Raw genomic sequence first — 13,748 nt, forward strand, 5'->3', positions numbered from 1 at the left:
ACTGTGGGAGAATTTGTTTATGAGACGATGGCAGGCTGAGTTCAGGTGTTTGTTTCTGCAGATGTACACCAGAATGGCCGGTTACGCCCCACTGCCCAGGGAGTGCTAATAATGCTTTCTTTTGATTCAACAACACACCACTTCAAAAATGTTGATTCCATGTATTAATAACACTGGCTATATAACATTAGACTTTAAGCTGCATATGGTATTTGTGGCATAAAATGAAATGATACTTGTGTAGAGGACAGGAGACAGCGTTCTGCAGTAGCCCGGGCCGTCATTCAGATTGTTAATGGAAGAATCTGGGCAGCACACCAGTGCAAAGCTTCTTGTGCATATTTCTTATTATAGTTTAATGACTGACTGATATGTGCATAAGACCTGAGGCTGTGTACTGTGCAGCAGGTATGTGTGCCATTCTTTAATGAAACACGCCTGGTATGAGGAAGAAGTCATAAGAACAACAAGGATACCTTGGTGTTTTTTCCCACGCCAAGAAGATCTCAAACGGAAAAGTTACGGAGTTCTGTTTTGGAAATGGGGTTGCATACTTTTTATCTTGTAAAATGAGTTCAGAAATCAATCGGTGTTTACTTTTTAATTTCCCCTTGAAACACACAGAATATTCAAATTGGCCTCTGAGGTAATTTTTTTGTAAGTTTGGGCAAAAAGACATATTTGGCTTTCTCGGAGTGTTTGATGAAATAGCAGAAGAAGTAATGAGATGCATATCTAATTCATGAGACAGTGAAAGATGAACCCTACAGCCTTTACTAAACTGCCCTCCCCATAATAGGGATGAAATTGAATTGCAAATGAGTGTATTTCCCCTTAAATGAAGACAGAAGGGGCAGAGTGGCATTGGTAGGATTGATTTGAGTAACATGTGTACAGTTTTAGAGAGGTCACCTTGACGGCACCTTAGAATAAAAAGGCTTTTATATGCCTGAGTGGGCTTCCCTCTGGCTGTCGTTGTGATGGGAATGTATACATCTATAAACTTCCAGGAGACATAACACCACTAACTGTTATAAACACTGGAATACACACACAGTATTTAGCCCATTGTAGTGGAAATGAGTATCTCATTAGATATGGTAAAAATGAGTGAGAATGTTGATTGATATGTGGGAGAAGAGACAAACTCACTAATGATAGATGTTATCACTGGGCACATACAAACTAAATATGGCAGAGAGCCCTTCCTTGTTCATCAGCACGATTCAGTCTTGTAAGGAAATTGCATGGCAGAGATGTGGTGACAACAACACATGCCAGAGTCAAGAAACCCGGCCCACATTTAGTCACTGATGGCTGACTGTTGAGGAGAGCGCAGTGGTCCATATGCCACTGAAGTATTGAAAAAGGGAATCTGTAAGCCAAAAGGTTTTTTAAAATGCCAGATCAGTTTAAACTAAACTTTTTACCCACATTTCATGTCCAATCTCCCTGAAAAGTTTTTTCGTATTGTTTGTGTTTTTAATGGGATATTCAACATATTCTCATCAACAGGTTCGTATGATAGCCTTTGAAAACGAAAAAGGTTCTATTGAATGCCATGAAACATGGACTGGAAGTGGCGCGTAATCACCTAATGTGGAATACACAAAACATAAAAGTGGACTAAACAAAGATCACAGTGCATTTCTTTTCATAGTTATATGTACAAACAGGGAATGAGGACAGTCTGGGATATTTAATGGTATGAGGCAGATTTTTTTTTTCTTCCAATTTTACCAATTTTCATTACAGAAAAGAACACCTACAAACTCACATAGCACTTCATTCTTGGATTTTTGTCTTGAAACATAGAAATAAAAATAACGTGCCATTTATAACCATCTGGGCCACTGTTGCCCCTGGATTCTCCATTTTGTGGAGCCTAAGCTCTGTGATTATCCAGAGAAGATAGCTGCGCTGTAGCTGTTTGATGCTAAATTGAGCCGAACATACAAATCTTCACCATTTTCCTTCTGTTTTTATCATGGCTTGGGATCACTTTGCCCCCTGTCTTCTTGAGAAACAGCCCTGCGGTCTAGACAGTCACTTTGACAGCCTGTGGACATCTTGTTGTTATGCTTTACAGCTCACACTGCCAGTGAATCAAGGAGAAGTCAGATGCAGTATGAGTCAGTTTTCAACCTGAGGGCACATCATATTCTTTTCAAAGTAGAGTTAAGTATCAAGTATTTAATTGAACGTATTAGAAGTATTTTACAATATGTTGCTTTGTCATTGGATAATTAAAGACTCCTTGTCTAAATGAGCGTCATTAACTTTGATCATGTAAGAAAGCTTGACTGTACGTACAGTTTTGAATAATTAGGCAGCACGATGTCCCCCACAGTGGATTCCCCACAGCCTCATGAAAAGAAATAAAGGAGAAATTAAATCGCATTAAAAAAACACTACATAATGACTTAAATCCCCCACTCTGTTATGTAAAAACAGCGCTGGGATTACTGACAGGATTTTTAAAATCTAAATGTGCTGACACAGACACACACACACACACACACACACACACACACACACACACACACACACACACACACACACACACACACACACACACAGTAAATGAACTCCAGTTTTAATGGACAATTTGTCCCTTCTTTGACATAACCGTGCATGTCTATTCTGACGGCCTGTTGGTTGACTGGAATATCTCTAAAGCTATTAGCGGGATTGCCATGAAATTGTGTACACAATGGTCCATATGGGGAAAATCCTATTATGTTTAGGGTTTCCATGACCTTGAATTCAGTTGAACCAGCAGGTCAAACTTTTGACTTGCAGTGAAATATTGCTATCTATTTTGGTTCAGACATTCATGTTCCACAGGGAATGAATTTCAATAACTTTGGTGAATTTTTCATTTTTCTTTAAGCGGATCATCAGGTCACAACCACTTTTTATTCAGTACTATGGTCTATGAGCAAATACATGCCAAACAAATGACATTTGTGTTTAGTGCTAGATGCTTATATTAGCATTTAGCCCTGTGCATTGTGGATAGTTCATTTTTCATGCATTGATATGTTTAAATGGTTCAAGACCATTATGAAGCCAAATCTATCATAAACCTCAAAGCATTTAGTGTGGGTTTGTGAAAGGGACAGTGTCCGTATCCATATCTCTATTAAGTAAAACCGGACACCGTTTGAGCTTCTCTCAGTGGCTTTCTCCTCTTAAACGTGGATCCTTTTCAAAATTCCACATAAATAACACTCCTCTGGGTCCGCATTCAAGGTTGAGTTCAACTGCTGTTCAGTATTCCTGAGAGACGCTGGTGTGAACGAGTGCAGCTCACGGAGATCCCCTGGCACTCAGACAGTCTCATCTCATCTCAAATACCTTTGCTACACTTCACTGCATCTCTTTCCAATACATCTAATGCATTATCTCATACGAACAAGTGGGCTAGCCCCAGATGTTTTATTGATGGGCTATAGGTTTAGTCTGCTCTCTTCATGCTTCACTATGCATCCTCTCCGCTACCATCAAATATTTAGCATGTGCTGGCTGGGACTAATGTACCGCAGCCCTTGAGTTGAATTCAAGCTTTTGATTAGTGAAGGAAAATTAGGTTAAAAAATACACCTATTAATCAAAGTGGTAAGGCTGGCAAATCTACAGGCCTTTAATTAGATTTTGCCCCAGTTTGGCTGTCACAAATTTAGAAGATTAGAGGAAAAGCTATCAGGTTTATCACTGAAATAACAGCATATTCATGCTCACACACTGGCAGGAGCTCTGATTTGGATATATTCATTATGTTGTATTATAGTATTGGTATTTAGTAAATTCTAATCTTTAAGCACTTAACACTGGCTTGATATGTCATCATCACATCAACAACAGCAAAATAAGAAAAAAGAAAGAGGAACTGAAACTCGTAGTTGAACTGACACTTTTTACTGTGCATATGAGTGTTTAAATGGTAGTGGTTTGTGACTTTCACAAACAGTGCTTATGGTGGCATGATGGGTAATTTCCAGAAAACAGTTACATTCCACAGGTGAGAAGATTAAACATTATCCATGGGACATCAATGGGACAACCAAACTGAATGAATGTGCCAAGAGAGAAATATCAGGTGTGATATCCTGAAAGTGACAGCCTAACCTTAATGTAAACGATCTGAGACACATTATCTATTTTTGTATGTGAAGGGAGCATAAATGAGTCCCTACTGTATTTATTACACAATATATAGTACAAGTGGTTCGGGGGAAAGTTGTGTGTTGAAATCGCTACAAACAGGGAAACAGGACTTGAACGTTCTCACACACTCCCCATCTCATGCTGATTTCATTCTGTTGTAGCTCTGAAGCCCTCCCGTGCAGGCAACTCTACACTGTTTCCCAGACATTTGCACAACGTTTCCTTTCTGTGTGGCAGGGAAAGGAAGTGGAATGGAAAAAGTGCTCCCCCGCCCACTGTGGCCACATGGCAAGGGAGGAGAGCAGTCGGTCAGGAGCCCGCCGGCCACAGTCGGGCATATTTGTGGTCAGCTTTCTCCTCGCTGCAGTCTGAGGCGCTCTGCAGCGCGGCCTGTCTCTGCACTCTGTTGCTCTCTCCCTGCGCTGTTTCCTACTGTCTCTCACACGCTCAAATCCAATAATTGGTCACAAAAACAACCAGAAAAGATGCACTTTCTCCTCACTCATTATGCCCCCCTTCCTTCTTCCTTTCCCAGACTATTTATACTGATGGGCTTGACACATGAAAAGGGATCACCCCTTTGCAGGAATGAAGGGGAAGGATTTGACCACATCAGCAGAGCGGTTCACCGCTGCCGTCACACTCTAGCCAGAATGAATGACTTCCATCCATTTGCTCCGTCTCACTCTGACACATACTCAGTGAAACCAGGGGAAAGGGGAACCCACACACATATATACTATATATATATATAAACAATGGAAACATATGCTTTACGAAATGAATCCTGACCCGATTGTAGCCACCACCTATTTCCTTGTACCTCGTGACTCCCCTCCTCTAACTCTCCGTGTCTCTCAGACACTCTCCACTGTTAAATTGGACTGCTATTCTCTCCTTCCTCTTAGCCTAGTTTCTATGAGCAGAAATAGCACCAAGGGGGGCAGTGATCCACACCGCTCTGTTGGGGATTTGATATGAAATCTGTCTTCTCCAAGCTGATGGAGTTCTGTGTGTTCATACCTGTGTGTGTGTGTGTGTGTGTGTGTGTATTCATTTATGGTATATTTGTGAGTGTACGTTGGTCTCAGAGGAGTATTGCTGGTAGTGTGCGTCACCATGTAAAAGCTGGCCTTGCAAAAACACCATGCTGTCTGCTTATTTAAATGTTTCCTTCATGTTGTTTTAACTTTAAATTAACCTCCAGAAATCTCAACAACAACACCTTAGTGTGTCATTATATTATATCAGATTTAATATGTTTTTTTTTTTTGTTTTTTTCAAACATGACGCTAAACAGGGGAAAAAAAGGTTTGTCCCAGTTTTCTGGAGCAGCATTAATCTACACTGATTCATAAATCCTACAGTTAGTCAACAGTTTACTGGTAGCCTTATATTGGAAACTGACTGAAAGAAAGTACTATTCATATCGAATAATGATCATTCACCATCCACTGCTCTAAATGTAGCATTTGTGGCGTGTTGACGTTCACCAATTTGAGTCATTTCTTCTTAAGCTACGCTGAAAAAAAAAGTGGTCATAAAGGCAGACTTTATGAGAGGGTGGAATAAGTGTCAGCTCCACACTGGCCCCCGACTCTGTGTCAACTCTGTGTGTTGACTGCATGGAGCAACTGTCTGCAGCCACATAGTATGTACGGTTCAACGTCACAAAGGGTCCTTGGACTGTCAAAGAATACATAAATGTGGCTCTGGACTGTGGTGTGACACATCGCACAACAAGTCAGTTATATGTCATTTGAATCAACCTGAAGCAAATGGACAAATGGATTTCTAAATGACATTCACCCACTTCCTTATGCATGTTCATCATGTTTTCTTTTGTATGAAGGTAGACTAAGGGAGTGTGCGGCATACTGCATGTGTGTCAGAGGGAGTGGCCTGCAAAGTAGCTATGATTGTGCTTTGCTGTGAATGAAGATGGAAATAGCTGGTGTTATTGTTGTGTGCTGTCAGGAAGATCCACATTCCTGCCATGTTTCTTTCTTAGCGTGATGCTCAGTTGAACACAGTCCCCTGGAGGCCCGGGACTTGAAAAACTCATTAACGTTGTTCAATCAAATGCATCTGCAAGGCTGTATTTGCAATGCTGTCGCAACCACAGTTTCCTGATGTGTTGCTACACTGTATAATATATCTCTTTTCAGTGTTGCTATGGTGTTGTTCTGTCTGGTGTCATTCTGTATAATAACCTGTGTAGCTTAGGAACATGTCAGCAGATGCTGCAGTGTGAGATGCAACTGCAATGAGGAGCTTAATGTTGGGAAAGAAAGACAGTTTGAGCTCCTTTGTGGTCTCTTGACCTTTATCTCATACACCATTGCCATGACAACTAAACTGGGAGCTGCCAACTTGGGCCAGGGTTGTGGTACCTCATTAACAGATACATCACATAATCCATCTGTCTTAATAACACATGGTTGTTACATTTCCTCAAAAGTCCCAAAACATGAATCTCAGGCCGACTGGAGGAAATAGAAGAAGAAGAGACACTACTGAAAGGCTAAGGAAGGGGAGATGTGGGGGAGAAGGGAAATCTAAAGGACTGAGTTTGATTGCCAAGCATTAAAGGCTTCATTGAGAGTAGAGATGATAGTTGTGATAGGCCGCTACACCAACACAGAGCTGCTGGCTCTCTGTAATCCCTTTTCAGATTAGCACAGTTCATTACACAGCTCATTGCACTTGAATGCAGCAAAATAAACACTGTTGCTCTTATCTGATACCCAACACTTATTTAAATGGAAACATGTTTAGCTGTGTCATGTATATCATGTCATGTATATCATAATAACTGCTCATGCAATATTTTCATGTATGTTAATAGATCTAATCTGGTTGGAGGACTTGATCACACTACAGTAGGCTGTACAGTTACAGTAGGCTACATAACAGTTTGCCAGCTTTACCTCTATTAATTGTCTGGTAATTGTGTGGTAGGTGTAGACGGGTGTGGCTCAGACAAATGCAGACTCTGTCCAGGAGGGACGCTCCACCATCTGGTGTAGGAATCCCCCTCCCAGCAGGCTCTGTGTGCTTGTGAGCGTGTGTGCGTGCATGTGTGTGTGTGTGTGTGTGTGTGTGTGTGTGTGTGTGTGTGTGTGTGTGTGTGTGAACTTCTTCAAGGCTAATTAGAGTACAGCTGCATTCGTACAGTCCACTGTTAAACACTGTTGTCTCTGTTTGACAGGCTTGCCGGGTGGGGGGGCAATTTGTCTGCCAAGGCCATGTAGGGATGGCAACCCGATATGTTTTATGATTACAAGTGGTCTCAAGTCTGTGTGTGAGTGTATGGTGGCAGATCAGCTCAGCAAACCACTACCTGCCTTCTTATTTGAGAGTCCTTCAAGTCCCTTTGGACATTGAGCATTAAAGGTCCCATATTATTCTCATTTTCAGGTTTATGCTTCTTTTGGGTTTCTACTAGAACATGTTTACATGCTTTAATGTTCAAAACAGGTCTGTCTGAATATACCTGAATTCACCCGTCGTCTGAAATGCTCTGTTTTAGCGACTCTACGTCAAACATACCTCCTGAAAAGCATTGCAGTGGAGGCATGACTGTAACAGCACTGTCTATAGTATAGTTGTGACGCCAAAGCGTACAGAAGTCCTGACGGCTCATTTAAAGGTATAGTTTCTTTAACAGTATTTATGTAGCACCGCAACCTGCTTTATAATACACTTTTTACAATATGGGACCTTTAACTAAATCCCAGAGGTGAATAAAAGTGTGATCTTTGGACTGGATATGAACTCATATTTACCTGCCTAGAAATGTAAATTGAGTCTTCCCTGCCTCAAGGCAGCTGCTGCATAGTTGCCACATTGTGTGCTCTGCCTGCCGTGAGAGCTGCTAACAAGAAACACAGTTACCACATGCTAAAGGGGAGGTCGGAAGGCCAATTGAAGTATGTGTTTTTGGGGAAATCCTAATTTAAGGAAATCCGATTGTGAGTGAACTGTTGGTTTCACTGAAACTGTCCGATAACTAGCACAGGATCACCTTTAGGTTACATCATTATGAAAGAGAAGCAAAGAGTTGTGAGTTAAGCAATTGAACAAGAATGTAGTGTGAGAATGTGAGCAGGTGGTTTGACTCAGATGAGAGGAATCTGATGTATGTCTCTGCTCTCAGTCACGGTCCAACCTGCACCCTACCTTGGAAGCATGCTGTGTCTCTCTGTTGATAAATAGACAAGCGATGCCAGTGCCAAGGATAGCAGAATCAACATCTATTATGTTGAGTACATTACCTGCTTGGCTGTGATCGTTCTCATCATCCCGAGATAACAAGGGCATTATGTTAGTTCTGAAAGTTACAGAGACTCAGGTGCACTACTCTGGAGGTCAGGTTATACTGGGTCATACTGGTCTGCTGGGCGCAGAGGAGAGGAGCAGACAGATCAGGCAGCCAGCTTTTTAAAATGTTAGTCATGCTGCTGTTCCATTTTCATGAGCTGTGTTGCAATCCCCAGGACCAGCCTGCCAGTTTCACAGAGATACCGTCAGCACTACCAAGCACATCATGTTGCATATGGACTGCATCTTATTCCTTGTCTCTTTTCTTCTCAGTTAGAAAATAAGACTTTGAACCTTTCCAAGCCGGTGGTCTCAAAAGGAGTGTAATTAATTTGATGCATCATGTTTACTGTTGCTTAAAATTGTATGGTAGCCATAAAGGGATTTCTTTAACCCTAATTCATCTCTCATCTTCGTCTTCATCTTCATCTTCTGATGTTTATGATGTGTTAAAACGTTTATGAGCTTTTTTGTGCATGCTTTACATACAAGTCATAATGTTGTGATGAGCAGATATTCAGCTGTTCACATGCGTTCCCTGTCCTACCAGTGGCCAAGCACCAGGTGCCATTCACTTCATTAAAGCGTTAGAGACATGCACAGTAAGTGCATTTCTTCCATTCCAGCATAGCTGCTCTTCGGGTACAGTAACAGGATTAACACGACTTCAAAGACGTTGTGGTTTCTCACAGTGGAGTGATGTTATGGTGCTGCTGTATGTCTGTGTGACTGATGAGACGTACCAGAAATATTGACCTCACAGTCAGTTGCAGTGTCATCTGTTAAAACAACTGCAGTCACTGCGCTGGAGCTGCTCCCCGAGCTGTTTACACGAGTCAGTGGGAAGCTAATGGTGGAGAAAGTGTGTGTGTGTGTGTGTGTGTGTGTGTGTGTGTGTGTGCGTGCCTGCGTGCATGCTTGCGTGCGTGCGTGCGTGCCTGCGTGCGTGTGTGTGTGCATTATGGAAGTATTTTTTGTGTGTTTAGTAGACACCAGAACTGTTGATGCAAAACACCCTGCAGTGAAATCTGTGCAACTATTTACCACTGTATGGCAGCCAAGAGAGCACTTTTCAGGGGTATTATACTGCTCTTCAGTGATGCTAAGTGAGTGATAGCATTTGAGTACTGTCTATCCATCATATCCAACAATAATCACAACAAGAGCACAAAAGCCTGAATCCGCATAAAGCCAGAATCAATGTTACTGTTAATCAAATAGAGCTCTGTGTTTCAGTCTGTGATTATGATTTTTATCATGTGTTAAAACTACGTTTGTTTCTCCTCTCCTACTGTTTACAGGTGTTCTGCTTGACATCCAGCGGCATTATGGAGTATCAGACAGTGGAGTCGGCCTGTTGCAAACAGGTAAATCTTCTTTAATCCCATAATTGCATATGTGAAAAATCTTAGCTCAACACCCCAACACATTCTCCATTTATTTAATTACTGTGTTATATTTTGTATGGAGCAATGAAAGGCAGCAGCTCTGACCTCAGCAAAAAGGCTGTTTTCACAAACAAACAGTAAAAGGCATTAACTTTAGTAGATATATTGAGAATACAATTTACAGGTATATAATACATTTATATAATACATAATACATTTAAATTACCCAATCGACCCACTAATGATTTACTTACACTTACTTACTTTCTCCTTTATACATATTAAGGTGATTTAACTGTAGCGTTTAAATAGAAACCAATTTAGATTTCTAAGGATAAAACTTACCTTACTAAACTTACCTGTCTCTAAGTCTGAAAAGCCAAAACAGAAACACATTCTTGCATTGCATGCCTCAAGTTTCAAATTAATTTATGAAGGATTCATTTGTATCTCAATGTGAATTGATTATACCACCAACAATTTTAAGGTGTTTGCACATTTCTTTCTGAATACATTTGAATGGAAGCCGGTTATATTTACTTAGCACCACTGTATGCATGTTTAATTGAGGGAGTGAGATTTCCTCACAGCAGCAGGTCAACAGAAAGGAAAACACAGTCAGGAGCCAGGCAGGCTGTTTTCCTGAGAGCCTGCATGCATGTACCCGGAGCGTCTAAGGACTCATGCTCAGGGCAGGGTTTCCTGTTCCACTCCAGACCCCAATGAATTCACCTTTTAAGGGAGATACCTAGCAAAGCCCTCTCATTGGAGGACAGGACCCAGTCTTGTCTCCGTGTGCCCTCAAACTCATTCAAACACCAACAAACTTGCACACAAAGTGCCATTGAGGTGCAAGCAGCCGGGTTAGAGTTTGAGGGGGAAAGAATACAGCCCAGTGTTTTCCTCCGTCACTTGATGTTCTTAGACTAACTTTAGGTGAGCTGAATGGTGCGGTGAGGACAGAAATATCTACCGGGAAAAAAGGAATCAGTGTTCTGTTGGCTTTTCAGTGAATAAACCATTTCATGGAAACTTGTTTGCACCCAGCACTATCAGAAACTCTTTCTTCTTTACACACCTTTCTCCTTCATCTTCTTTTTCATGTTTTCTGCAACAGTAGTCAAAAGATTAATTAGTCAGTCGGTGTTTCAAAGCAACTTTTTCATATGATGTATAAACTGGTAATTATCTTGATGTATCGAATGAAACACGTTTTATTAGTTATTTATTAACCAGACATGGTGCCTGAATTAATGAAAACGCTCTGACCTGCACCAACATCTTAATAAGAAACAGGAAACTGTGAATGGTGTTTGACTTGTTTGCACTGGCTCAATATTTGGGTTATGTACACTACCACACTGGCAAAGACTCAGACACACTTAAACCCACACAGTATGTTAGTAGAGGAGTGTGTGTAGCTGATTTGCCCTATGTACCGTCTGCATTTGCTGGTCTCTGAGTGGCTCCCATTAGTCCAGGCTAAAAGCAGGACTGCTGTGTGTTTGGTTTGCCTGGCCTGTCCCAGCCTGTCAGGGTTCAGACTCCGCTTGGCCCCTGATCCCCAGGCGACCTCTTTCTCACACGGGCCTGAGGAATGCTGGGTGCCCGGGCTTCGAGCTGTGGGAGCGAGTAGGCCTAGACAGGGAGCCTAGGTGTGAAGAAGAGGTTAGGAGGTTGACGTAATCAGAGAATTGGAAGGATAGTCTCAGTGTGTGTTTGTGTGTGTGTGTGTGTGTGTGTGTGTATCTGTTTACAGTATGCACACCTCCATTTTGGTTTCCCCCACCCCCCACTTCCGTCTCCAGAGGGAACAATCCCTGCCTCTGTGAGCACCTGCAGGCCAGGCCGGCTCTGCCCTCTCTCCTTCCTCACTCCCTCTGTCCTGGCAGCTTACGTCCACCTGGGAAAGCAAACTGCCAACGTAGGTGTTTTACAGGCGGTGGGTGTTGTGTGTGCTGAGGTTTTCTCTCTTTCTCTGCTGCCAGGTCACCCTCACACTTTTTAAAAACACTAACCACACACTGCAGAATCCAAGTTGTAGAAAAAACACAAGTCTGAGTCAGAATCACTTTCTGAACTCTGTTTTGGTTCAGTTCGAGCAAAGGATAGCTTTGACCTTTTTCTTTGGCTCTTGATCAGAACTACTGAAATGAAAGAATTCCCATATCTAAAAGTTACTGACAAGTTGTTTGCTTTTAGGAAATACTAGCCTGACTGAGCACCGGGAGAGCCTTTTAGACCTGCTGCACTGTTTGCATTTTGATTGTTGCACTCCAAAAAATGTCTACGCTTTGTCTATTTTAGACTCTTAAAATGTAATTTTCTTAGAACAAGCCCACAATCAGTGAGTGGTATTAGATAATTGTCAAAATCCAGTTTCATTTTTGTTGTTTGTTATTATCTTTTATACTCTCTTACTTGTTTTTTGAGATATTAATACCCATTTCAATAAAAGAAACATCTCGATTGGCTGGAAAAAATTAAGCAGGTCTTGAGACTGAATGGCTGTTAGGATGAATGCTTTTTACAGTGCGGTGGGTGTAAACTGGTGTTTTCATGCTAAAGGACAACACATGGAAAATACCCTGTGGTGAGCTCAGCCTCCGCAGCACCAGTTATTTCTGTTATTTGGAAACACCAACCCTCCCAAAAGTAGCTTGCACAACACAAATTGACATGAGGTATGTGCTCATTTCTATTGTGCATGTGTGTGTGCACGTGTGTCATTATTGCCTGAGGAGGTGGGGTTTCAGCTCTCTGTGTAAGAAGATGAGGTGTTCATAGCTGTCAGTCAGGTTAGGGGTAAGAGCCTGGAGCTCTCCGGCCCGTCCATCAGCATGCCAGAGATGGTCTCACCTGAGCTCAGCAGACCTGTCAGAGCACTGGGACAGCCTGAGCTCTGCTTTAACACTGGAAATGACAGGCCCCTGTGCTAATGGCCCTTGTGCTAATGGCCCTCGGGGCAGCGGCTAAGTGAGTGACACTAACACACAGCTGTGAACAAGACCAGTCTCGAGGGAACAGAGGGCATGAAAGGTTAATGGTAGAGAGGAAGAGGAGAAGGGGTTCACCTGGATGGTATTACCTTTGGTTTGGGGGAGTTTCGAGCCCATTTGTTAACTGGACGAAAACATCTGAGAATTAGCTTTCTCCACCTGTTAAAGTGCTAAAGTTATTGTATTCAAGCACTTTGAGGCAAATCAGAAAAAAAAGTCTTAATGGACTGAATTATCCCTTAAAATGCAAAGTGGCATAGTAATCATCCAGCTCTGCTTTAGCATGAAAACAGAGTTATTGGGGTCAGTCAGGCTTGATGTACAGTGGGCCAGCGCTCAAAACAGCTTGCAGACTGTCTGTACCCTGTTCTGTGTGTGGCTGCCCACCTTGTCTGAAACGCGACACCGACACATGCACACACACACCAAATGACATTGCCCCAGTCTTAACATGGTGTCAGTCTGCCATTCAGCCAGTATGTGAGCTGTAAGAAATGAGGCCACAGGTGCTGTGTAGGACTTCAGGCTTGAGCTCCGCTAACACATCAGGCTCACACATAAAAAGCTTCAAGCAAAGAAGTCAGGTTTGCTGTAGCTGTAGCTGTGACAACCTGTTGTTTACTGGGTCTGAGGTGTGGCCAGTTTTATAAGTTGATGGTCAGTGTCAATAAAAATGTCCACTGGAGGCCTCTCTGATTTCCTCTGACACACTGGGAAGTTGTGCTATCAGTGCTTGATCAGCTGTTTTGGCCACTCACAGTTGCTCCTGTTATCCTGGTATCCCTCTGTACCTCTCTCTCTGTCTCTCTCTCTGTCTCTCTCTCTGTCTCTGTCTGTCTCTCTCTCTCTCTCTGTCTCTCTCTCTCTC

General features: G+C 42.2%; 1 protein-coding gene across 2 annotated transcripts in view; it reads left to right on the forward strand.

Moving 5' to 3' along the window:
* The window catches only part of spns2 (SPNS lysolipid transporter 2, sphingosine-1-phosphate), a 67,986-nt gene that overhangs the window by 9,645 nt on the left and 44,593 nt on the right, over nt 1-13,748 (forward strand). For both annotated transcript variants that reach the window (XM_083927679.1, XM_083927678.1), the window contains exon 2: nt 9,795-9,860. In XM_083927679.1, coding sequence (XP_083783805.1) covers nt 9,795-9,860 — 66 coding nt within the window. The remainder of the gene's footprint in view (nt 1-9,794; nt 9,861-13,748) is intronic.

The sequence above is a fragment of the Echiichthys vipera genome, assembly GCF_963691815.1.
Source record: "Echiichthys vipera genome assembly, chromosome: 14".
In the NCBI taxonomy this organism is placed as follows: Eukaryota; Metazoa; Chordata; class Actinopteri; order Perciformes; family Trachinidae; genus Echiichthys; species Echiichthys vipera.